This window comes from Sciurus vulgaris, assembly GCF_902686455.1.
Source record: "Sciurus vulgaris genome assembly, chromosome: 10".
NCBI classification, from domain to species: domain Eukaryota; kingdom Metazoa; phylum Chordata; class Mammalia; order Rodentia; family Sciuridae; genus Sciurus; species Sciurus vulgaris.
The window spans coordinates 116,920,598-116,947,510 of NC_136470.1; the positions used below are offsets into that span (position 1 = coordinate 116,920,598).

The 26,913-nt window shown below is 39.9% G+C and overlaps 1 protein-coding gene across 3 annotated transcripts in view; it reads left to right on the forward strand.

Moving 5' to 3' along the window:
* RAD54L2 (RAD54 like 2) overlaps window positions 1-26,913 on the forward strand; it is a 152,499-nt gene that overhangs the window by 109,301 nt on the left and 16,285 nt on the right. For all 3 annotated transcript variants that reach the window (XM_079101045.1, XM_079101043.1, XM_079101044.1), the window contains exons 3-15: window positions 13,301-13,502; window positions 14,412-14,551; window positions 14,806-14,922; window positions 15,210-15,436; window positions 16,211-16,393; window positions 16,755-16,888; window positions 18,159-18,355; window positions 19,783-20,125; window positions 20,792-20,969; window positions 22,066-22,317; window positions 22,533-22,651; window positions 24,503-24,621; window positions 26,419-26,518. In XM_079101045.1, coding sequence (XP_078957171.1) covers window positions 13,301-13,502; window positions 14,412-14,551; window positions 14,806-14,922; window positions 15,210-15,436; window positions 16,211-16,393; window positions 16,755-16,888; window positions 18,159-18,355; window positions 19,783-20,125; window positions 20,792-20,969; window positions 22,066-22,317; window positions 22,533-22,651; window positions 24,503-24,621; window positions 26,419-26,518 — 2,311 coding nt within the window. The remainder of the gene's footprint in view (window positions 1-13,300; window positions 13,503-14,411; window positions 14,552-14,805; window positions 14,923-15,209; window positions 15,437-16,210; window positions 16,394-16,754; window positions 16,889-18,158; window positions 18,356-19,782; window positions 20,126-20,791; window positions 20,970-22,065; window positions 22,318-22,532; window positions 22,652-24,502; window positions 24,622-26,418; window positions 26,519-26,913) is intronic.

The window sequence follows — 26,913 nt, forward strand, 5'->3', positions numbered from 1 at the left end:
ATATGTAGAAGAAAGAAAAAAAGATGAAAAAAAAAAGAAAAAAAATGCTTAGTGAGAAATAAGGGGCTTGTTTCCACTGCGGTGGGCAAAACTGTTGGCAGAGATGAATTTTCATTCTTTCTGTTTATTTTTGGCTCTGTAAATCTTGGATCAAGGGCTAGGGGTTGTTAAGTTCTATGTCTTTGTGTTCCTCACCTAGCTGCCAGTTTTTGTAGCTAGGAAGCAAAGCTGGTTGTGGTAGCTCTGAGCTTCCAAACACCCAGTGGAGGGTGAGATAGACTAGGGGAGTGCTGACAAATTGTGTATTCCTGTAGTGGGGGTGGTGCAGAGTTGTAAATTGGAAGTTCTAGTAGTTGGAATTAGTCTTGGCGGACCTTTGGAATTCTGTCAGTGGGTATATGAGATTTGATCTATACACCCCCTATTGCTGGCTTGATGGTGGTCTCTGCTGAATGTTTGAATCTCTGGGGCCTCTGGCAAAATACTCTTTAGGGCTTAGGGACTAAACCGCCAAAGGTTTCACATTCACTGCTATGAATATGAATTACCAGTTATCTGCCTTGGAGTATAGACTTCTCAGCTTCTTGTTCTGGGCTGTGTGTATAGTTCAGTGGTAAAGCACCCCTAGATTCAATTCCCAGTACTGCCAAAACAAAAATTGTTGTAGTTTTTAGCCATATACATCAAAGGTATTTGTTATCTCATCACATCAGGAAATGTGGTGAGACTTGGAGTCCACTAATCTTTTTTATAGAGAAGAAGAGAAAGAGGAAGGACCCTGGAAGTGTTTGTACCTTATGCTCTCATTGAATGAAATGTTGAAGTTTCTCCCCCATTGGTTTGCCTAGTAAAAGTTGTGATGTGGCTTATAACTCACTCCTAAGAAGCTTATGTAAGTGTTCTTTGGTGTTTATGTAACTGGTGATTGCTGTTCATGACTGGCTCACGTGAAGGAGAAAGTTCAGAAAATATTTGTACCCAGGCCTTGACTGTGATCCTGAGTTAGGGTGGTAGTAGTCATTGACTTTTAAGCCAAGCCGATACTAATTTACATTTGTTATCTGTCAAAACAAGTCTTGTTAACTTATTTATTGTTTAGTACTAGGGATTGAATCAAGGGGTGCTTTACCACTGAGCCACATTTCTAGCCCTTTTTATTTTTATTTTGACACAGTGTCTCACTAAGTAGCTTTGGGCCTCACTAATTTGAGGCTGGCCTTGAACGTTCTATCTTCCTGCCTCAGCCTCCCAAGTCAAATGAGATTGCAAGCATGTGCCACCATACCTGACTTCGTATCACTTATTTGCTGGACTTCTCTTTTTTCTCAGTAGATAGGTTATATTCTAGAATTGGGGAGGGTTATTTTTTGAAAATTAAATTATTTTGCTTAAATTGTGAATATAAATGATTCAGTATTCAGAAGGTATAAAAGAGCCTATAGTGAAGTTACATTTTGGCTTAGGGAAAATTTAACTATAGAATTTAAAAAATAAGAATAGTTCATTAAATGTGTGGCTTATAATATTATGCAAAATCCAGAAACTTCATAATAAGCATCATGAAGTAGCAGTGAAGCACTTGTAAAACATTGACAATAAACTTTAAATATTAGAACATGTTTAAACTAAAACTCTAACAAGCAAAAGGTAGTTGTTGAATCTAGAGGGTGAGGATTCCTTCAAAGAATGCTGGGCAGTAAGGAATGGATTTGGCTTAGACTTATATTTCTTATATAGACAAAAGGGGGGAATTTGTGTCTGAACTAAGTGTGCTTAAGAATTATATATACTTTGATCATTTTAAAATTGCTGTTGCACTTGGCTACATCCAACCCCATGACAGACAGGAGTTCACAAAAGCAGACCTCATAACTTGGAATGAATGTTTGATAGTGAATCTGTCTGTTATGTTGAACGTTCAGCAGGTTCTATTCTTTCCCTTCCCATGAGCAGCCCACTTTGCCTTGCAGAATCCAAAAGAAGGAATACAATAGTCAGCAACAAGTTTCTACTGATCAATTTTAAACCCCTTGGCCTGACCTTTAAGACCTGCTCTCTATATTCTGATTTCCGTACTGTCTGCCTACTCTATAATCTTACCTCCAGCTGTACCTCCAAATGGTTGCTCAACAAATATGCTTATGAAATAGAAACAAGCAAGATCAGGAGAGTGTCAAAGGTCATTATCAGAACCATTTCAGAGGAACCAGTAAAACACTAAGTTGAAGTGTGCCAACCCAGCCTCAAGTGTGGTTGGTTTGTAGGCCAAGCTGCAGTGTTGGTAAAAGTGGCCTATAGTGATGGCTGTCCCCTTCTTGGGAGTCTGCTGTCCATCTAGCTGCTCATTTGATGGCTTCTCTTTTTAGGAGAGAGGAATTTTTAGCTGTGAGTTAGGAGGAATACAAAAATGTTGTGGATGAATTAACTCTTTGGAGGAGTTGGGGTGTCTGAAAAGAATGAATTCTTTTAAAGGAAAACAGAATCACTGAGCTTTCCTCCTGTAGTGTTTCAGATGGAAATCAAAGAGGACAGATGGAAGAGGGCAATGAATTGGGAAGGCAGTTAGTCTAACTTGAAGCTCTTATTTTAAAGCTTCCCTGTTCTTTATTTATTTTTGTCTTTATTTTTATTTTTTGTGGGACTGGGTATTGACTCATGACTCCATATCATGTGTTCTGCTCCTGAACTGCAGGTGCAGCTTCTCTTAGCTCTTATATCTAGCTGGATACACAAGCTGTGGCACCTTTCTTCCTTAGCAGGTATAACTTGTCCTTAAGCCAAGGTTTACACTGCATTCCTTTTTTTTCTTTTTTTTTTTTTTTTTTTCTCTCAATAAGGGCATATAGTCCACACTACAGACACAGTCTGTAATCTTTGTTCCTAGTCCAGTACTATTGGGTACTTCTAACCATTATTCCGACAATCTGACACTTATTTTTTTCCTTATATGTAATTTTTTAATATTTATTTATTTTTATTGTAAACAAATGGGATACATGGTATTTCTCTGGTTATACATGAAGTAAAGGCGTACCATTTGTGTAATCATACATTTATATAGGGTAATGGTGTTTGATTCATTCCATTATTTTTTCCTTCCCACCCCTCTTTTCCCTCTACATAGTCCCTCCTTCCTCTAATCTTGCCCCCCTCCTGCCCCCCCATTATGTGTCATCATCCACTTATCAGTGTGATCATTTGTCCTTTGTTTTTTTGAAATTGGCTTATCTCACTTAGCATGATATTCTCCAATTTCATTCGTTTGCCTGCAAATACCACAGTTTTAATATTCTTTATGGCTGAGTAATATTCCATTGTGTGTGCACACACACGCACACATACCACAGTTTCTTTATCCATTCATCAATTGAAGGACATCTACGTTGGTTCCATAATCTGGCTATTGTGAACTGAGCAGCTATGAACATTGATATGGCTGTATCTCTGTAGTATGCTGATTTTAAGTCCTTTGGGTATAGGCCAAGGAGTGGGATAGCTGGGTCAAATGGTGTTTCCATTCCAAGCTTTCTGAGGAATCTCCACACTGCTTTCCAGAGTGGCTGCACTAATTTGCAGTCCCACCAGCAATGTATGAGTGTACCTTTTCCCCCACATCCTCTCCAACACCTATTGTTCCTTGTGTTCTTGATGATCGCCATTCTAATTGGGGTGAGATGGAATCTTAGTGTAGTTTTGATTTGCATTTCTCTTATTACTAGACATATTGAACATTTTTTCATATATCTGTTGATTTCTTATAGATCTTCTTCTATGAAGTGTCTGTTCATTTCCTTAGCCCATTTGTTGATTGGATTATTTGTATTCTTGGTGTAGAGTTTTTTGAGTTCTTTATATATTCTGGAAATTAGTGTTCTATCTGAAGTATGTATGGCAAAGATTTTCTCCCACTCCGTAGGCTCTCTCTTCACATTGCTGATAGTTTCCTTTGCTGAGAGAAAACTTTTTAGTTTGAATCTATCCCAGTTACTGATCCGTGCTTTTATTTCTTGTGCTATGGGAGTCCTGTTAAGGAAGTCTGATCCTATGCCAACCTGTTGAGGATTTGGACCTACTTTTTCTTCTATAAAATGAAGGGTCTCTGGTCTGATTCTGAGGTCCTTGATCCATTTTGAGTTGAGTTTTGTGCCTGGTGAGAAATAGGGGTTTAGTTTCATTCTGTTGCATATGGATTTCCAGTTTTCCCAGTACCATTTGTTGAAGAGGCTATCTTTTCTCCATTGCATATTTTTGGCCCAATTGTCTAGTATGAGAAAATTGTATTTATTTGGGTTTGTGTCCATGTCCTCTATTCTGTACCATTGATCTACCTGTCTATTTTGGTACCAATACCATGCTGTTTTTGTTACTATTGCTTTGTAGTATACTTGAAGTTCTGGTATTGTGATACCCCCTGTTTCATTCTTCCTGCTAAGGATTGCTTTAACTATTCTGGATTTCTTTCTTTTTATTTTTTTAAATTTATTTTTATTGTAAACAAATGGGATACATGTTGTTTCTGTTTGTACATGGAGTAACATCATACCATTTGCATATTCATACATTTACATAGAGTAATGATGTTTGATTCATTCCATTATTTTTTTCCTTCCCCCACCCCTCCCACCTCTCTTTTCCCTCTATACAGTCCCTCTTTCCTCCATTCTTGCCCTCCTCCCACCCCCCATTATGTGTCATCATCCGCTTATCAGTGACATCATTCGTCTTTTGGATTTTTGAAATTGGCTTATCTCACTTAACATGATATTCTCTAATTTCATCCATTTGCCTGCAAATGCCATAATTTTATTATTCTTTATAGCTGAGTAATATTCCATTGTGTGTGTGTGTGTGTATATATATATATATATATATATATATATATATATATATATATAATCACAGTTTCTTTATCCATTCATCAATTGAAGGGCATCTAGGTTGGTTCCAAAATCTGGCTATTGTTAATTGAGCAGCTATGAACATTGATGTGGCTGTATCTCTGTAGTATGCTGATTTTAAGTCCTTTGGGTATAGGCCGAGGAGTGGGATAGCTGGGTCAAATGGTAGGTCCATTCCAAGTTTTCTAAGGAATCTCCACACTGCTTTCCAGAGTGGCTGCACTAATTTGCAACCACACCAGTAATGTATGAGTGTACCTTTTTCCCCACATCCTCTCCAACACCTATTATTGCTTGCATTCTTGATAATCGCCATTCTAATTGGGGTGAGATGGAATCTTAGTGTAGTTTTGATTTGCATTTTTCTTATTACTAAAGATGGTGAACATTTTTTCATATGTTTGTTGATTGCTTGTAGATCTTCTTCTGTGAAGCGTCTGTTCATATCCTTAGCCCATTTGTTGATTGGGTTATTTGTATTCTTGGTGTAGAGTTTTTTGAATTCTTTATATATTCTGGAAATTAGTGCTCTATCTGAAGTATGAGTGGCAAAGATTTTCTTCCACTCTGTAGGCTTTCTCTTCGCATTGCTGATAGTTTCCTTTGCTGAGAGAAAGCTTTTTAGTTTGAATATATCCCAGTGGTTGATTCTAGCTTTTATTTCTTGTGCTATGGGAGTCCTGTTAAGGAAGTCTGATCCTAAGCCAACAAGGTGCAGATTTGGACCTACATTTTCTTCTATAAGATGCAGGGTCTCTGGTCTGATTTCAAGGTCCTTGATCCATTTTGAGTTGATTTTTGTGCAGGGTGAGAGATAGGGGTTTAGTTTCATTCATTCTGGGTTTCTTATTCTTCCAGATGAATTTCATGATTGCTTGCTCTGTTTCCGTGAGGTATGTCATTGGGATTTTAATTGGCATTGCATTGAACCTGTATAGCATTTTTGGTAGTATGGCCATTTTGACAACATTAATTCTGCCTATCCAAGAACATGGAAGATCTTTCCATCTTCTAAGTTTTTCTTTAATTTCTTTCTTTAGTGTTCTGTAGTTCTCATTGTAGAGATCTTTCACCTCTTTTGTGAGATTGATTCCCAAGTACTTTATTTTTTTCGAGGCTATTGTGAATAGGGTAGTTTTCCTAACTTTTCTTTCTGAAGATTCATCACTTATATATAAGAATGCATTAGATTTATGAACACTGATCTTATAACCTGCTACTTTACTGAATTCACTTATGAATTCTAAAAGCTTTCTGGTGGAATTTCCCAGTTCCTCTACATATATAATCATGTCATCAGCAAATAGGGATAGTTTGAGTTCTTCTTTTCCTATTTGTATCCCTTTACTTTCTTTGTTCTTTCTAATTGCTCTGGCTAGAGTCTCAAAGACAATGTTGACTAGAAGTGATGAAAGAGGACATTCCTGCCTTGTTCCAGTTTTTAGGGGGAATGCTTTCAGTTTTTCACCATTTAGAATGATATTGGCCATGGGCTTAGCATAAATGGCCTTTACAATGTGAAGGAATGTTCCTACTATTCCTATTTTTTCTAGTGTTTTGAGCATGAAGGGATGCTGTATTTTATCAAATACTTTTTCTGCAGCTATCAAAATAATCATGTGATTCTTGACTTTAAGTCTGTTGATAGGGTGAATGACATTTATTGATTTCTGGATGTTGAGCCAACCTTGCATCTCTGGGATAAAACCTACTTGATTGTCGTGTAGTATCTTTTAAAATATATTTTTGTATGCGATTTGCTAAATTTTGTTGAGAATTTTTGCATCAATGTTCATTAAGGATATTGGTCTGAAATTTTCTTTCCTCGATGTGTCTCTGTCTGGTTTAGGTATCAGGGTGATATTGGCTTCATAGAATGAGTTTGGGAGGGTTCCCTCCTCTTCTATTTCATGGAATAATTTGAGGAGTATTGGAATGAACTGTTCTTCAAAGGTTTTGTAGAACTCGGCTGAGAACCCATCTGGCCCCGGACTTTTCTTTGTTGGTAGGCTTTTGATGACTTCTCCTATTTCATTACATGAAATTAATCTATTTAAATTGTGTATGTCCGCCTGGTTCAGTTTAGGTAATTCATATTTCTCTAGAAACTTGTTGATGTCTTCGAGGTTTTCTGTTTTGTTGGAGTATAGATTTTCAAAATAGCTTCTAATTATGTTTTGTATTTCACTCGTGTCTATAGTGATATTTCCTTGTTCATTCCGAATTTTAGTAATTTTAGTTTTCTTTCTCCTTCTCTTTGTTAGTGTGGCTAAGGGTTCACCAATTTTATTTTTTCAAAGAACCAACTATTTATTTTTCTATTGTGTCTTTTGTTTCAATTTCATTGATTTCAGCTCTGATTTTCAGTATTTCCTGTCTTTTATTATTTTTGGTGTTGCTCTGTTCTTCTTTTTCTAGGGCTTTGAGCTGTAGTGTTAGGTCTTTTATTCGTTGATTTTTCCTTCTTTTATTGAATGCACTCCATGAAATAAATTTTCCTCTAATTATTGGTTTCATAGTGTCCCTGAGATTTTGATATGATGTGTCTTTGTTTTCATTTACTTCTAAGAATTTTTTAATTTCCCTCCTGATGTCTTCTGTTATCCATTCATGATACAATAGCATATTATTTAATCTCCAGGTATTGGAGAAGTTTCTGTTTTTTATACTGTCATTTCTAATTTCCATCCATTATGATCTGAGAGAATACAAGGTAGTATCTCTATCTTCTTGTATTTGCTAACATTAGCTTTATGGCATAAAATATGGTCTGTTTTAGAGAAGGATCCATGTGCTGCTGAGAAGAAAGTGTATTCACTCATTGTTGGATGGTATATTCTATATATGTCTGTTAAGTCTAAATTATTGATTGTGTCATTGAGATCTGTGGTTTCTTTGTTCAATTTTTTTTTGGAAGCTCTGTCCAGTGGTGACAGAGGTGTATTAAAATCACCTAGTATTATTGTGTTGTGGTCTATTTGATTTCTAGAATTGAGAAGGATTTGTTTGATGTATATGGATGAACCAATGTTTGGGGTCTGATATTTATGAGTGTTATGTTTTGCTGATTTATGCTTCCCTTAAGCAGTGTGAAATGTTCTTCTTTATCACTTCTGACTAACTTTGGCTTGAAGTCCACATTATCTGTTATGAGGATGGATACTACGGCTTTTTTTGCTGAGTCCATGTGCATGGTATGTTTTTTCCCATCCTTTCACCTTTAATCAGTGAGTATCTCTTTCTATGAGATGAGTTCTTGCAGGCATCATATTGTTGGATTTTTTTCATTTTAATCCAATCTCCCAGTCTATGTCTTTTGATTGATGGGTTCAGAACATTCAGGGTTATTATTGACATATGACTTGTATTCGCAGTCATTTGGCTCATTTTTGTTTTTTGACACGACGTGGTTTTACCTTTATTTGGCTATTCCTTTAGGATAGTTCCTCCGTTTGCTGATTTGCATTATTGTTTTTCATCTCTTCCTCATGGAATATTTTGCTGAGAATGTTCTGTAATGCTGGCTTTCTTTTAGTAAATTCTTTTAGCTTTTGTTTATCATGAAAGGATCTTATTTCATCGTCAAATCTGAAGGTAAGTTTTGCTGGGTATAAGCTTCTTGGTTGGCATCCGTTTTCTTTCAGGGCTTGAAAAATGTTGTTCCAGGCCCTTCTAGCCTTTAAGGTCTGGATTGAAAAATCTGCTGATATCCGTATTGGTTTCCCCCTGAATGTAATTTGATTCTTTTCTCTCGCAGCCTGTAAAATTCTGTCTTTATTTTGTATGTTAGGTAATTTCATTATATTGTGCCTTTTGTGGGTCTGTTGTAATTTTGTATAAGCCTCTTGTATCTGGTTTTCCATTTCATTCTTCAGATTGGTATATTTTCTGATTATTTCATTGAATAGATTGTTCATTCCTTTGGTTTGTTTCTCTGTGCCTTCCTGAATGCCAACAATTCTTAAATTTGGCCTTTTCATGATATCCCATAATTCTAGTAGATTCTGTTCATGATTTCTTACCATCTTCTCTGTTTGATCAACTTTGTTTTCAAGATTAAATATTTTGTCTTCAGAGTCTGAGGGTCTCTCTTCCAGGTGTTCTATCCTATTGGTTATGCTTTCTATGGAGTTTTTAATTTGGTTTATTGTTTCCTTCATTTCAAGGATTTCTGTTTGTTTTTTTTTAGTAACTCTCTTTATTGAAATGATCTTTTGCCTCCCACATTTGCTCTTTTAACTGTTGATTGGTGCGACCATTGAAAGCCTTCATTTGCTCTTTCATCTCCTTGTTTGCTTCCATGGTCGTTTTAATTATGTACATTCTGAACTCCCTTCTCACATTTCTTCTGCCATGCTATCATTGGGTTTTATTGATGTAGCATCTAGGTTTGTTTGAGACATTTTCTTTCCTTGTTTTCTCATATTGGTCGGGTATCAGTGGAACTCTGAGATCTTGCAGATTTCCTCTTTTGGCTTATAGTGTCCCTGTAGATTTCCATTATATCACCTCCTAGCCTTCAGTAGCCTGATGTCTTGGAGGAACTTGATAATGCAGTGCTCCACAAGAAAGCTGCCCCTCTAGGGGTGGTGGCCGTCAGGTGGGGTATATTCCCTGCTAGCGGGCAGAGGCGCCTCCACTTGTTGACCGATGGTCTGCCAAAGGGGAACTGTGTTAGGGGTCGCTGGCTCAGTTGTGGCTCGCCAGTAGCTCTCAGAAAAAACGCTCCGCAGACATCAGATCTCACGCAAAAGACTTTATTTTTGCAGACGGATAAAGTCCGCTTGGGGTGGAAAAATGAAAAAGAAGAAAAGATGGCATACAGGTTCTCCCAGATATTGGAATTTCACGGGCTGGGAGGACCCGCCAGCCGCGGGTCCCAAGCTGCCTTACAATGTTAGTAGTATTTCAAGGTTCCATCCTGAGCATTCCTCAACTGATTCCTTCCTTGGCATTTCCCATTTGGTCTTCAAAAAACAAAGGCAGAGCTGAGTGTGGTGGCACATAAGGAGCTCCTAAAAAGAGATGAGGACATGATTATTGGGTTGGAAGCCTATTCTTCCATTGCTTGCTCACTTACTTTAGCCAATATTGAACTACATGTATTTTCCCAGCCATTCTATCTTAAGGCTCTTTGCCTTTTGCTTATATGCATGTATTTTCTAGAGTGTTCTTTCCTACTTTACCTGCCATTCTGTTAGACTAATCACAGATCTCAGTGTTCTTAAGGAAGTACCCCCATTCCTAGTCCTATGTCAGTCTGGATTAGTATGTCCTTTCTTCAAGTAATTGTTGCTCTTAGACACTCACTACACTGCATATATCTTTCCCTACGTGGTCCATCCCATTGTGCTTTGTCTCAGGACCTGGTATATAATGAATACTCAAATACGTGTTCAGCTAAACTGAATTCAACCAGAGAGGCAGTAGTGGCTAGCCTGTGGTAATCTCACATGGAGAGGTTTAAAATGAAGATGCAGCCTATAACCTTATGGGGAGTGTGTACATGTGTATATAAGAAACACTAATTTTTTAAATAATAAAATGCAGTTTGTGTCATTTCTGCTTTCCTTTTGCTTTCATATTTCTGATCTTTGCTTAGGATATATAATTGAGGTTTGAGTTCTGCTACAAAATAAATTTTGCCACCTGATATGACTGATGAAGGCCCCAGAGCTTTGTGTGCTATTAGACTGAACAATGTGAGCATAAAGTTCCATGGAGTTAGGCAGACCGGGGTCTGAATAGTAATATCTTCCAGAAGAGAGCTATTTATGTCCATGTTTTATTTTATTTGTAGTTCTAGGGCCTTACACTCTACCAAGGAGCTACTCCTTAGCCTCTTATATATTCTTAACTGGAATTAGAGACCAACCTGAATGGAGGGGAATGTTAACTGGGCAAGACTGCAAGGGATTTAGGCACCCTTGTACCCCCCACCCAGTACTGGGAATTGAATCCAGGGGTGCTCTACCACTGAGCCACATCCTCAGGCCTTTTTATTTTTTATTTTGAGACAGGATCTTGCTAAATTGCTGGGGCTCTCCTCAAACTTGTTATTCTTTTATCTCAACTTCCCAAGTCTGTGGGATTACAGGCATGTGCCACTGTGCCTGGCATCATTTTGTTATTAACAAAGTTATAAGCAGCAGAACTAGGATTCAAACCCCAGCAGTGTGGCTCCAGTGTGCATACTGAATCCCTGCCTGTTATCTCTTGGAAAGCATTAGTTTCCAACTATATGCCATTCTGGAGTTTGGCATCAATGTTAAAGGGACCTTAAGGAACCTAGAACGATAATAGGGCAAGAAGACTATGCCAAGTTATAGAAGGTGAGCAGTAACAGAATGTTGGTGAGACCCAGTCTCAAAACAAAAATAAAAAGGGTTGGAGTATGTAGCTCAGTGGTAGAGCACCCCTGGGTTCAGTCCCCAATATGCACTCCTGCACCCAATCTACTTTCAGAATTAAAAATAAAAGGCTGGGCACAGCACATGCCTGTAATCCCAGAGAGGCTAAGGCAGGAGGATTATGAGTTCAAAGCCAGCCTTAGCAACTTAGCAAGGCACTTAGCAACTCAATGAGACCCTGTTTCTAAATAAAAATAAATAAAGGGTGGGGATGTAGTTCAGTGGTTAAGCACCCCTGGGTTCAATATTAAATTCAGTATTAAATATGAAATTTGGTATTACAAACAAAACTTAAGAAAGGATATTTGCATAACCTCAAAGTTTCTCTCCCCAAATATTTTTTTGGTTTTAGTATTTATTCTGAAATTCTTCTTGACAATCTCCCTTCCAGAAAATGGAGCTTATTAGTTCTCTTCTCCTGAATGTAGACTGAGCATAGTGATTGACTTCTGATGAATAAAATACAGAAAAGGAAAGGTTATTATTTTATAGTGGAGAAACTTGGCAAATACTACATTTACCAAATGATAAAGGTGTGTGTAAGTCATTTTGATGTCATGTACCCCTGATAAGACGTGATGAGAAGGGCACTTCACTTCTGTGATATTCTTCCCCTAAAAGTCATAACCCCAAACTAACCCATGAGAAAACATCAGTCAAACCCAAACTAGAGGGACACTCTAAAAAACATGTGACCAGCATCTGGTGTTTTTGACTCTAAAGAAGTACTAAAGTCATGAGAATAGGCTAAGTAACTGCCACAGTTTAAGGAGAAGTGGTAGCTAAAGGGAACATAGTGTACTGGTTGGGATCCTATGACAAAAATAAAAACAGTAGAAAATTGGTGAAATCCAAACAAGGTCTGTAGTTTGGTTAAATGCAGAGTCATGAACAAAAATCTTCTGGTCCTTCCTACCTAAGGACCAAGTGGCATTGCCAAGAGCATCTTGGTTCTGGCATTTATGTTCTAGTTTCAGATTGCTGGTACCTTTGGGAAAGACCTTTTGGTTGTGTAGTTGGGAGTTCTGGCAGATTTGGGAACAGGCTTATGGCTTATGTGACTCTCAAGGCCTGGCCATTTAGCAGAATGCTGCTTTAGCAGGCTGAGGAGTGGGACTGTGTGCATGGACTCTCCTAATCCTGACCCCTGTCCTTGCTGGTGTTTGATGCAACAAATATCATTCAGAATTCTCTTCCTTTTTTCCCATCAAGTATTTCCTTTAGACATTCTGCTAATCTTTCAAGGCCTCTTGTGCATTTTACCTCATATAATTCCTGTGTGCTTATTGCATAAAGTAGTCTTTTATATTCCTGTTACCATAACACGATTTTTCTTGGTTTATCTAATTAGCTTTGGCTGAAAAATGCCTTAAATCTTTAAGTTCTTTAGGTCTGTTGACCTGCTCCTCCTGTAATATTTAGTACACCTTGCCATGTTATATCTGTCTCTACCTGACTTATCTCCATCAATAGAAAACATACATCTTTGAAAGGAAGAAGTCTTTAAAATATTCCTTGAAGCATCTAAGATAGTGCTTGCCATAATGTATGCCCTCATTGAATGGTCAACGAGTTGAATGGGTGAACAATTCTAAGACACGGAAAGAAGGAATATTCTCCCTGTTGGCAGGCAAGAGATGAAGTGAATTGCTTAGAGTCACACAAGTGAGTGTGAGCTGTGTTTGGAACCCAGCTGCTCAGCTTTGTGCCATTCTGAGTTTTCTGAGGCCTTGAAGCCTTCTCACTCTGATAAATAATATCAGTCTGATAACTTTCTTTTTTTGTAATCCTGCTCTGGGCCAGGCTTGGTTCTAGGCATGTACACTGTTTGCACAGTGTTAAAAATAATGATGTAGGCATCTTCATTTAATAGATCTATCTAACTGGTGTTAGGTTACCAGCTATTAAGTTGCTGAGCTGAGATTTGAACCTAGGAGTGTCAACTCTCTCTCCCACCCACTATAGCCACCTTTTTCCCCCTTGTTTTTTCAGACCCATCCCTGGAAGGCATGTGTGGCACTGAACATGACCAGCTGGGGGAAGATGGGCAGCAGCCGCCGCGGTGCACTTCAACTACCTCATCTCAGTCTGAGCCTTCAGAGCAGCTTAAGCACCCGCAAGGGAAGATCCTAGCCTCTGAGGACCCCAAAAAGAAGAGAGCTCAGAAGCCCTCTCACATGAGAAGAAACATACGGTGAGCTGTGCTTTGGGTAAGGGGAGAGAAGAAGGAGTAGAAGTATTTCCCTTCATTGTAAGGATGCTAGTAGCAGAAGGACTGGTTTGGACAGGAGTGACCTCTCTCTGAAGGAAAAATGTGTGCCCTCATTCATAGTGAGGATGCATCTGAGGACCATTGGGCTAGGCTGTCAGAGTAGGATGCAGAGAGGATGTGGAAGGGCTTTAACTGCTGCTGTGTTAGACTTTCTGTTTTTCCTTTGTTTTCCTTTTGTCTCAAAACTGGAACAGATTTTAAAAAAAGAAAACCGAGTTCTCATCTTCTTTTCAACTTCAGATGGCACAGGTCTGTCTGGCCCCAAATGAGACTTCTTCCTTGATCTTAAAGATGAGCAAATGTGAACTCTCTTAACTTTCCAAATCCCCAACAATTTTTCCTTTTGCCAAATAACAGCTTTTGCCATTGAAAGGAAATAAACATCATTTTTGCCTCCTGCCCCACTTTTTTTTTTTTAATATAATGACAATTTAAAGATTGTGCTCCAAACTTGAAGATAGGATATAGAATCCCTATAATCCTCCTTTTCTACATAGCAATTTTTTTTTTTTTAATACCAGTTTTTCAGCTTTGTAAGCCATATTGCCCTGTTTTACTCTCTATCTCTTGTATGTACAGAAAAAAGTCCACAGGGGCATCTGTCAGGAAGTTAAATAATATGAAAAGTATGTTAGCCTAATACTACCTGAACTTGAACCCTCCCACCCCCCATCCCTCTTTTAACCTTGTCCATTGCATAGGTTTGGTGGGGCTTAAGTGATTTCTTCTCTTTCCCCATCATTTCTCTGAGCTTAGCAATGGTCATTTCCCTCTTTATCTTGACATTACCCAAATCTTAAGTGAACACAATTGCTCTTCTTTAATGTTTAGAAAGCTACTCCGGGAGGATCAATTGGAGCCTGTTACCAAAGCAGCACAGCAGGAAGAGTTGGAAAGAAGGAAGCGCCTGGAGCAGCAGAGGAAAGATTATGCGGCCCCAATTCCTACTGTTCCCCTGGAGTTCCTCCCTGGTAAGCAATGGAGATGGCAGGGAGAAGAGGCACTGGGCTTGCACAGTGTTAAAAATAAGACCTGTAGTATGATTGTGGCCTCCTGGGAATTCTTTAAAAATAGAAACGGACAAAAATGCACTCCTCAAATTGATTTTATTGCAGTTTTTTCCCTGTAACTTTGTATATTAACATGCCAAATGATTAGGATTTTTCTGGAGATCAGGTTGATAGTAGTGTGGTTTTGACATTCCCTTTCATCTTTCTTTTTCTAGAGGAAATTGTCTTAAGAGCAAGTGATGGTCCTCAACTGCCTCCTCGGGTCTTGGCCCAGGAAGTCATTTGTTTGGACAGTAGCAGTGGCAGTGAGGATGAAAAAAGCAGTCGAGATGGTAAGAACCAGCCAGCGGTGCCTTTCCAATCCTGAGATTGACTGTACTTTTGAAGAGTTTAGTCCTTTTTCTTTCCGTTTGGAGCATAGCTTTGACAGATTTCCCTGACTCACCTTAGTAAATGTAAATTTTCCCCTTAACTTAAAGATGGAAGAGAGGGAAACAAATTCAAAATTTTTATAACTGATGATAAATTCTAACTAAGGATACACACATTTCTGCTTCGATAACCAGCAGTAAATTATCTCTGTTCTCTGGGTTTTTGTTTTGTTTTATTGCTGTCTCAGAGGTGATTGAACTGAGCTCTGGAGAGGAGGACACTCTGCACATTGTGGACAGCAGTGAGTCTGTCAGTGAGGAGGATGAGGAAGAAGAGAAGGGTGGCACCCATGTGAATGACGCCTTAAACCAGCATGATGCTCTTGGGCGGGTTCTTGTCAACCTGAACCACCCTCCAGAGGAGGAAAATGTCTTCCTCGCCCCACAGTTGGCACGGGCTGTGAAACCTCATCAGGTACAACAAATCTTTCCCTTCTCTTTTTTTCCATTCTGTTTTCTTGCTGGGAGCTTCATTGCCTGCTTGTGGTTATTAGCCTCACAGCTGTGAATTTCAAGTTTGAGCCTATAAAGTAGCTTTCGAATAGCCTGATCCTTCTCTTAGCAGGTGACAATTCAAGATTCCTATGTATACAAAGGGTAGGAGAAAGAGAAGAGACACATTTTCCTGGTCACATATAAGTTACTAGAGCTTTTGGCCTAATAGTTCTTGCACCTCCTCTTGTGGAATAAGAAAGGAGGAGCTTGAGAGGTTCTCTGGAGAATAGGGCTTTGATTAGGAAGGCATGAATTCACAACAGATATGACTGTTAGATGTCAGAGGGACTTGCTGATAGTTGGGAGCAGAATAGTTTATATTGATCCAAAGCCTGGAACCAGGACCAGTGGGTGAAAGTTCCATGAAGGTAAAGCAATACTCCGCTTAAGAACTGCAGCAGCAAGAACTTCCCCTGAAGGAATGAACTGTCTGGAGCTGAGGGTAGCCAGGCTGAATGAAAGACCCTGTCAGGAATTTGGTATAGCAGATTCTTATATCAGATGGGACATTATACCAGATGAATGATTTTCTGTTTTCTCCAGTTCATAGGGAAACTTCTATGGCTGTCCACATCAGCGATCTATTGTAATACCTACTCATTTGCTTAATTCTGACTAATTCAAAAGTGAGTGAAAATAGAGCTCTGGTCTTTGCCAGCCCCTCTGACATTTATCTCTTTTTGTTTCTGGTCAGATTGGTGGGATCCGGTTCCTGTATGATAACCTTGTGGAGTCCCTGGAGAGGTTTAAGACCAGTAGTGGCTTTGGCTGTATCCTGGCCCATAGCATGGGTCTAGGGAAAACTTTGCAAGTGATCTCCTTCATTGATGTCCTCTTCCGCCACACGCCAGCCAAAACAGTCCTCGCCATTGTGCCGGTAAGGGTTTTGGGGAAGGCTCTACATAGTCACCCTGCTGAAAAGCTCTAAAGTCTTTATTGGGCACTAAAAAGCTTGATGAGATCAACTCTGAGCTTGTTTTTTTTTTTTTTTGTTTTTGTTTTTTTTTGGTACCAGGGGGCACTTAACCACTGAGCTATGTCCCCAACTCTTTTTATATTTTATTTAGAGACAGAGTCTTGCTGAATTGCTTAGGGCCTCACTAAGTTGCTGAGGTTGGCTTTGAACTCACAGTCCTCCTGCATTAGCCTCCTAAGCCACTGGAATTACAGGTGTGTGCCACTGTACCTGGCTGAACTTGTTTCTTAAAAAAGTCTTTTTTGACTTGACTTTCTGATAGGTTAATACTCTTCAGAACTGGTTGGCAGAGTTCAATATGTGGCTTCCGGCTCCTGAATCCCTTCCAGCTGACAACAAGCCTGAAGAAGTCCAGCCTCGGTTCTTTAAAGTTCACATCTTGAATGATGAGCACAAGTAGGTGACCTGCCTTCTCATCTCTACCTCTTCCTTTTAGACTTCTTTCTTGGATCCGGATGTTAGGGCAGTCTATTTGACTATGTACTCCATCTTCCCAGGTTGCTTTTGTTTTCTTGATGTGTCCTCCTCTGTTCTTATTCCTTATTTTTTTTTTACTGTCTACCCAGCTTTTCAGTAAAGCCAGAGTTATGTAGCCTGAGAAATTTCTTGGATGCTTTTATATCATGAAAAATCTGTGAGTATGGTCACATTTTCCACAGTATATGGCAATAAAATTCACATGATAGAATGGAATTTTCATCTTCTAACTTCTTTTTATATTTCTCTCTTTTTTAAAACACCTGATCATCATTCTCTTAAGCATCTGTCTATAGTTGACCTTTAATGGTATAACTTCTACAACTTTGAAAGGTGTAAACCTTGTTTTTGTTTTAGATTTAAATAAAATTATATTTCTGTTTTGTAAAGTAAACTCAGTTTCTAAAACTCCAAAGTACTTCTTGGTTCAAGTCAACAGTTCATGCTGCTCTTTCCCCTCATTGACGTGGCTAATTGAGAAGGTAGACTTTATTTTCTGCAGAGACTGCTTTTTGTCATGTTTGGTCACCCACATTAAAATGAGGAGACTCTGAGTGACTCAACAAGTGGTTAATCCTCTGCTCTTCTTTCTTGGATTTTAGGACTGTTAGTCAACATGTAGTTGGTGAAACACAGTGAGGGCTCGGATGTTTATGAGTGGAGTGGCTGTGTTGAGGGTTATTTGGTCTCTAGTATCAGTGCCCGTTTACTGTTTTTCACTGGAACCTGTGCAGGTGGAATGCAGAGTGTTACCCTTCTTTCTCTGACCTTGTGTTTATCATGGGAATAACTTAAAATGCTCCCTCAAATGTTGGGTTTTAGTCATGAATATGTACTGAAGGGGGTTATTTTCTCATCCCTTTTGCTATTGAATTACTGTGTTTCTTCTGTTTAACCATCATCAATGACCCAGTTCATCCTCAGTACAAATGGAATCTCTGGGATGAAAGGAAAGTCTCAGGCAACTGACAAATCCTGTACTTGATACTATATGAAATCTTTGTCAATAAAGAGTTCTAAATATACAACACAGCTTAAGGATTCTTCCTGAGGAATAATACTTTTATTGCTATTCCAAAAGAAATAATACTTTATCTCTATTCACCTTTTTTTAAAACAAACACAAACACATACCCCAACTTTACTGAGATATCATATCTCACACAATTTTCTCTGTTCACTCTTGCAGGACGATGGCATCTCGTGCTAAAGTGATGGCTGATTGGGTGTCAGAGGGTGGGGTGCTGCTGATGGGGTACGAAATGTACAGACTCCTCACTCTGAAGAAATCCTTTGCCACAGGTAGACCGAAGAAAACCAAGAAACGCTCTCACCCGGTCATCATTGATCTGGATGAGGAAGATCGACAGCAGGAGTTTCGTAGAGGTGGGCAGCCTGTCCCAGAAATACTTGTGGGGGTGTTTCAAGAAAAAAGAAATAATGTCTGCTAGTCAGGTATGAAGTGTATTATTGATGTGAATTATCATGAACCAGAAATCCTGTTCCCCAGGATAGGTTAGACAACCTCCAGTGACTCTCAGAATGTGCTACTTTTCATGCAGGCCACACCTTGTGTTAGAGAGACTCCCTTGTCCATCTGTCCTTGTTTCTCTCACAGAACAGTTGAGAGAGTAATTACTCCCTTTACCACTTCCTAGAAATGTTCTGAGAAAATATTAAGAAAATTTTTATTTTCATTTTTTCATACTGGGTATCGAAACCAGGGTCTTGTGCATTAGTGTTCTACCTCCCCAACTCTTTGAGAGGCTCTTGTTACATTGATGAGGCTGGCCTCAAACTTGAGGTTCTCGTACTTCAGCCTCCCAAGTAGCTAGAATTTCAGGCATGTACCACTGCACCAGGTTTATAAAGTATTTAAATCATTGATAAAAAGATAGAAGAGTAGTACTATTATGTATGAATTTATGAAAAGGAATTTATCCTAGTTGCTTTCAGTGGAAATCCTTCCACTCGTAGTTCTATTTCTTTCTCTAAGGAACTTTTGCCCATTTGGGGAAGAAAGTTGTTTTTTCTTTTTCCTTTTTTACTGGGAATTGAACCCAAGGGTGCTTTATCACTGAGTTATATTCCCCAACCCTTTTTATTTCTCATTTTGAGATGGGGGTCTTACTAAGATGCTGAGGCTGGCCTTGAACTTGTGATTTTCCTTCCTCAGCCTCCTAGGTTGCTGAGATTACAGGTGTGTGCCACTGTACCTAGTAGGAAGAAAGTTTTTAAAGTGCTCAGAGGTCATTCATTTTATAGGTCTCTTCATCTGTGAGACTGTTTGGTCTATGTTTTCTTCTGTGGCAGAGTTGAAATGAATTTGCCTTTTAACAATGACTGGTGAATAACTAAAGGACTTTGTCCTTTAGTTAGCTCCTAACAGCCAGTCCTCAGAAGGAGCCAAGATGCCAGTAATGGTGAGAGCCCAGTGAAGGGTCTGGAATATTCCTACCAGATGTATTTTTAATCATGAGCTGGCACTCTGAGTTCCTGCTCTCTGCTGCCCAGTTGGTTGGTATAAGTCCTAGGATTGCAGATCAGTTTTACTGTTAGCCTAAAAAGAAATACAGTAAGGAAAAGAATAAGGGAGAGGGGATACCTGTTGCAAGAGTCAATGACCAGGTTAGCATCACACCAGACATGCAGGAAATTGGATGGCTGGCTCCCTTTCACCAATGGGGGCTGACTCTTGCTTTCCTGCTTCCTTCATTTCTTCTGTCTCCTCCAGGGTGCTCCCCTACTTCTCATATTACTGACTAAGAGCAGGCCCTCTCACCCTCTGACTCCGGATCCTCTTCCCTCCCTAGAGTTTGAGAAGGCCTTATGCCGCCCTGGTCCTGATGTGGTGATCTGTGATGAGGGACACCGCATCAAAAACTGCCAGGCCAGCACCTCACAGGCTCTGAAGAACATACGCTCTCGCCGCAGGGTGGTGCTGACTGGGTACCCCCTGCAGAACAACCTCATCGAGTACTGGTGCATGGTGGACTTTGTACGCCCAGACTTCCTTGGCACTCGGCAGGAGTTCAGCAACATGTTTGAACGCCCTATCCTGAATGGGCAGTGTATCGACAGCACGCCTCAGGACGTACGCCTCATGCGATACCGGAGCCATGTCCTGCACAGCCTCCTGGAGGGTTTTGTGCAGAGGTGAGCCAGGATCAGTGCCCTGTTTTCTGCATCCTCAGAGGGCAGTGAGCTTTCTAAGGCTATTATGAAGCAGAGATGTTACAATAGGAGGTCTCTTCCTAGTAATAAACTTTGCTATGTGTAAAAAACTAGTAGATGATGGATATTTACCATTTCAGTCTTATGAAAATTTGACCTAGAAGTGCTTCACTCAAAAGTTATCTTTAAAATTACTAGAGACACCTGCTTTACTTGCTGAAAGAAGCAAGAGAGAGCTAACATCTGCAAGTTGGGTGAAAGAATAGAAGTGGTGGTTCTAGGACTATGATCTTACCAGTCTCAGCATCTTAGTTGATGTAGTTCTAGCTCAGGTTCGTCTAAAGTAGTTCCTATGAAACTTTTTTAAGATAGCATATATAGAGAAAGGAGAAAGCTGTGAATTGGGGTTCCTCTGGTTTTGGTCACTCAGTCAATAATAACCTAGGACAGGCCACTCTGCCTCCTTGGTTTGGTTAATCCTTAAGACAGGTTTCTTCTTCATGGTGACAAACCACTCTGCATTATTGAAAGGTTGCATATTGAGATCCTCGAGAGAGAGGTGTGTCAGGAGCACAAGGCTATGTTTTCTTCCTGCACTGTTCCCTTCTAGCCACACTTCCTGGCCACTTCTGATTTCTGCCTCTCTAGGAGAGGCCATACTGTGCTGAAGATTCATCTCCCTGCCAAGGAAGAGAATGTGATCCTGGTGCGGCTCTCTAAGATTCAACGAGATTTGTATACACAGTTCATGGACCGTTTCCGGGACTGTGGTAGCAGTGGCTGGCTGGGGCTGAACCCTCTCAAGGCTTTCTGTGTGTGCTGCAAGGTGCGTTGGGGCCTCAGGGAAGATCGTGTTGGATACTAAGCATGAACACAGTCTGTGAGTTACTTGTGTTGGGAGTCCTTGATAAAGGAAGAAAAAAGTGAGATAGGATACCTCAGTTCACTGCACTGGAGTGCTCCTTAAGAGCTCCAAGAAGAGATGTGCTGATCGTGCACCTCAAAGTTCTTAGGGGTTCCACTTGTAGAGTATAGTGTAACTGGTGCCTCTTGTAGCTCAGTTGCACAACTTTTTATGTCAAACTTGAGAATGTGCTTTCTCACTGTCCTTTTCACTAGGAAAAGGGAGTTGGGTGATGGAGGAATATTTTGGGGTGGAGTTTTTGACTGTTAGTCAGTCTTCTAGAAGTGTATAGCGTAGACAAGTTATTTGGTTACTTTATGTCTGATTTGTTTTTTTAATCAATTGAGATCTCTTTCATCCTGTCACTGAGGGAACTATTTCTTTGATTCTGTATCCTGGGCTGTACTCTGAGCAGGCCTGTTAGGTATTATTCCTGATTGCTCGCTACTTCAGTAAGTCAGCTGAGTATGTCCGGGGACAAGTGGGGTTTAAAGTATTTCTTTTGTAGCCACAGTTCTAGACTAGAGCCAGGAAACAAAAACAAAAGTGGTCTATGATAGTGCTTCTGGATTAGTATACCTTCCTCCTTCCTGCCCCTCTCCCAGAAATTCTCATCTATTGCTAGGAATTGTCCCTGAAAGGACATATGATTGGTCATATATAAGTCAGATACATCTTCTCCATAGGGAGAAATTAGTCTTGTTTCATACAGTAGCTGACTGTAGCCACTTAGTGAAACAAAAACATTCTTATTTGAATAAGAATGCAAGGTTTGTGACACAGCCTTTTTGATTAGATACCAAACATACTGTTATGCCCCTGGTATGAACTTTCCCAGTCATGTGTCATGGTCATCAGAGTTGGTAGTAAAAGCAAATGTGTAGGCTTTTTGAAGGTTGTTAGAGGTACATTAATTTTTGATGTGACAATATGTACTATGAGAGGTGTAAGTTTCCATACTCTCTGGGACACCCTTGGAGTGTTCTCTGTCCAATGCCCCCATTTCTTTTTACCTCAGATCTGGAATCACCCTGATGTGCTTTATGAAGCCCTTCAGAAGGAGAACCTGGCCAATGAGCAGGACCTAGACGTGGAAGAGCTTGGCTCAGCAGGGACCAGTGCCCGCTGTCCACCACAGGGAGCAAAAGCCAAGGGAGAGGATAGCACCTTGGCTTCCTCAATGGGAGAGGCAACCAATAGCAAGTTCCTACAGGGGGTTGGCTTCAACCCGTTCCAGGAGCGAGGCAACAACATCGTCACATATGAATGGGTGAGTCAAGCACATCCTACAATAACCATAAAATAATGCTGAGAAGGGATGGTGCATGGCCCACTTGGTACGAGAGTTGGGTGCACAATGTAGTATACTGCCAAGTCTGTGTAGGGAACTCTGAAGATGGCCAGTGGGCTATGGTCTTGGAGAGAATTTTATTTCTAATATCTGGCCTTGGACCTGCTCCAAGCTGCCTCATTTCTCTCTTGCAGGCCAAGGACCTTCTGACTAATTATCAGACCGGAGTCTTAGAAAATTCTCCCAAGATGGTACTGCTTTTCCACCTGATTGAGGAAAGTGTGAAGCTTGGGGACAAGATCCTCGTGTTTAGGTAGGAAGAGAAATTCCCAGTTGAGATTGTCCTTTCTCTGGTAAGGATTCACACAGTTCCTGGAGAGTGAGACCAACTAGGCTCACATTAGCTCTCTTTTCTCTTGCAGTGCCTTTTCAACCAAACACTTATTGTGTGAACCTTCTTGCATTTTCTGTCTCTCTCTCAAAGTTTCTGTCTTTACCCAATGTGGTTTCTCCACAGAGAACAATTTAGAACCCTAAGCTAACATTGGAGATCATTGTCTCATCCTTCAAACTATGGTCTTGACTGGATACAGCCTGTGGCTGGTTTTTTGCTCCCACTGAACTACAGTCCCAGCCCTTTTTATTTTTTATTTTGAGACAGGGTCTTGCTAAATTGCCCAGGCTGGACTTGAACTGCAATCCTCCTGCCTCAGCCTTCTGAGTTGCTGAGATTACAGGCATGTGCGCTGCAAATACTTTGTTCAGTTTGAGAGCTAAAAATAGTTCTTAAAAATTTTAGGGAAGGGGAAAAAATAACAGAATGAATCAAACAACATTACTGTATGTGGATTTATGATTACGCAAATGGTATGCCTTTGCGCCATGTACAAACAGAGAGGCAACATGTATCCCATTTGTTTACAATAAAAAAAAAAAAAATTTAAAGAGTTGTAAAACAACAACAAAATATTCAGCAGAGTATATGTGAGCTTAAAATGTTTGTTATTTTACCCTTTACAGAAAACCTTTGCTGATCTTTCTTCTAATCTGCTTTTATCCCTCCCCTTTAAAAGTTTTGTATATAAGGCCCAGTAATTGATATAATTTGTTTCAGTCACATTGTCAGTCTAGCTGGGGCTTTGAGTCTCATCAAGACCTGACTTCCCAGGAAAACAGACATGAAGTAGATTTCTTCTCCTTCTTTGTTCTGACTAGATTATGCCCCAGGGAAAGCTACGTAGCAGGAACTTTCCTTGGGAGCCTCTGATAAGGGCTTTTACTTGTGACACACTTTGAATTTTCTTTAAAATTTTTTTTTTTATTATTTAAATTTTTCTTGTAGTTGTAGATGGACAGAATGCCTTTGTTTATTTTTCTGTGGTGCTAAGGATTGAACCCAGTGCCTCACACATGCTTGGCAAGCATTCTGCCACTGAGCTATAGCCCCAGCCTCCGTTTTTATTATTTTTGTTATTTCATTGTTGGTATAATCATATGTGCACATAACATAATTTGCTCCATTTCATTCCATGTTATTTCCCTTTTCTCCTGCCTCTTTCCTCTCCCTAGTCCCCTTTCTCTGCTATACTGATCTCCCTTCTATTTACTTATTTTAAAAATTGATACATTGTACTTATGAATAAAAGTAGGATTCATTGTGACATATTCATACATGCATATATGTGACACATTTTGAGAGGGCAGCAATGATCTAACTTGGGAGAACCTAGTGACCCTTGATTTTAAGGATCACTTCAGGGGAGACTGACCATCTACATTGTTTTGGAAAAAGCCAAGTTATTCTGTTTCCCTAGCAAGATCCTTAAGATTGCCTGTGGCCTATAATCAGATTTAATGTATATTCACATGGTATTGGTTTGTAGTGCTGAATGCTATTTGAATGTTGACCTAAACCCCAAAATTTTTCAGTGGAGGAAATAAGGATGGAGAAACTTATTTTTTTCAGTGGAGCGGTAGTAATAAAAAATGTAGATGGTTTTGCTTCCATTAGGCAGAATATCTTTGGTTGTTCTTGATGGGGTTGCTGCTTATGGGTAATAGGTTATGGGGGCTTCCATTGTCAGAAGGTGGCACATCAGTATAGGCCTATTGAAAACAAGGTTCTTGGATCTGGGAGCCATCTGAACTATATTTTCCCTTTTAGCCAGAGTCTTTCCACCTTGGCTCTCATTGAAGAATTCCTGGGAAAGCGAGAAGTACCCTGTCTGCCTGGTACTGAGGGGCAAGGAGCACCAAAGTGGGTTCGAAATGTCAGCTACTTCCGTGAGTTCATTGCTGCTGTTCTTGGAGCCTTGGAAAGATCTGTCTGCCTTCTCTCTTCTTTCTTCTTCTTCTGCTCCTCTCACCATCAAGCGCATAGAAATAATCTGTGATTAGCCTAGGAGCACCCTAAAACCATCAAGCGCATAGAAATAATCTGTGATTAGCCTAGGAGCACCCTAAGAGCAAACTGTTGTGAATGAATCACGGTATTAGGAACTGGGGAGCTTGGGAAAGATAGGAGGCATGTAGAGAAGTAGAAGGTATTGTCTTCATTTGAGATGTAATAGCTCTAGTACAAATGTCGCACTGTTTGCCCATTCTGGGCTTCTAAGGAGGACAGATAAGTCTGGTGAGACTGGCTGGAAAAGTGATTTAGAAAAGATGGGGGAGAATTCGTATATACAGAATGAAAGTGGCCTGAAAAACATTCCAAGGCAGAAGAGTAGAGGAGTACAAGTCCAATCCTGCTTTCCCTCTGGGGAAGATAATACCCCTAAGGGGATGAAAATTGTGTGTGTGTGTGTGTGTGTGTGTGTGTGTGTGTGTGTGTGTGTATGAAAAAATGCTTAACCTTTTTTTAATGTATAAGTCACAGGTATACATATAATGTATAAACAGACCTATAGTATATCTGTGTATTGAAATTTCATGGAAGACATGATATGATGGGGAAAAAATGTCTAAAAAGGATCCTTAGGGGAAAGGTAATGGAAAATAAGTTGAGCAATAGTGACCTCAGCTCTGTTGACATTTGGGCCAAACTGTGGTTATAGGGAGCTCTCCTATATATTGTGGATGTTTAGTAGCATCCCTGGTCTCTACTCACTAGAGACAATTTGACAATCAAAAATATCTCCAGATATTGCCACATATCCCCTGGGAAGTGCAAGAGTAGAGAAATCATGCTCCATAAGAACCACTGGCCTAAGGAAGGATTTAGAGGAATGGAGGTTCAGAGGGTGGCAAGGAGACCCCAGCACAGGGTGTGGTTCAGAGCTTGTATTTACTGTAGGCTTGCCCAGTAAGTTAGTGGTGAGCTGCGCTTTGAAATTGTGAGAACTCAAGTTGGAAAGATAGGCTGGGTCCTGATTGAGAACCACAATACCAAGCAATTATACTATTGCTTCCTATAGCAGTAGTAATTCAGTTCTCCATCTGGTATTTCATACCTTTGCCCTTTATCCAATGTGACAAATGTTGCTCCTTTTTTATTTATGCTGCTTCTTAACTGAAGGTGATATATTTTTTCCTTCCCTTTTTGAGCTCCTCTCTTTTCATTCATGTGTTGCAGTTAGCTGCTCCAGCTCTATTTCTTTTATGTCTTCTTAAAGCAAGTTTTTAGTCTAAGAAGCTTGTTAAAAATGCAAATATCTGGTGGAAGAACATTACCCATATCAAAACACAAAATCCTTAGTCTCCCTGAACTCACCCCAGGACTCCCTGGGCTGAGGCAGAGAGGTCACCTTGAACCATTGTTTTCTAAGCTCCTTAGGTGAGTAGTATGCACTCTTAAGTCTGAAAACCTTGGGTTTAGAATTCACCTAAGATACAAAAGGGCAGAAAAATTGTTTATGGTCCTTGTTGCATGTGAAAATCACCTGAGGGTACTTTCACTGTTGTGGAAGCCTGAACTTCATTGTAGAGTCATTGGGGGGGGGAGGGGAAGAGGGTTCTGAGCACCTTAATGCTTCTGTTCGTTTGTTTTATTTTGTTTGTAAAACACATTTCCCGGTGATTTTTGCTGAGTATCACTGCTCTCATCTATATATTTCTTGTGATTTTTCCTTTCCTTCCTAGGGCTAGATGGTAGTACCCCTGCCTTTGAGAGGGAGCGACTCATTAATCAGTTCAATGATCCCAGCAACCTCACCACCTGGCTGTTCCTTCTCTCCACAAGGTGAGTGAAACCTGAAAGAGAAAAGGTCAAAGGGGTATATTCAAGCAATTGATCACCTAAGCAAATACCTCAAAGGCTCATTCAAGTTTGCTCAGGTGTGTAACTTGTTTTTGATATCAGAGAGGGCATCCCCAAAAGAAGTCGTGGTAGAGGAGCAGTTGTCATAGTGTCATAAAGTTCTTTGACACTTTCACTAATATTCATAATTAGTTTTTGTCTGAGGATTGTTCTGAGTCTTAAACATGTGATAAATGTCAAAGTGCTTCAAAAAGTGAAAAGTAGAATGTAATCACAAAAGACTGGTGCATTCTTTATCTCATGCCAACTACCTCAAGAGCTGTGCTGCCTTCTGCCATCAGAATGTCCCATAACAGGGTTATGAGTCCATCATTCCG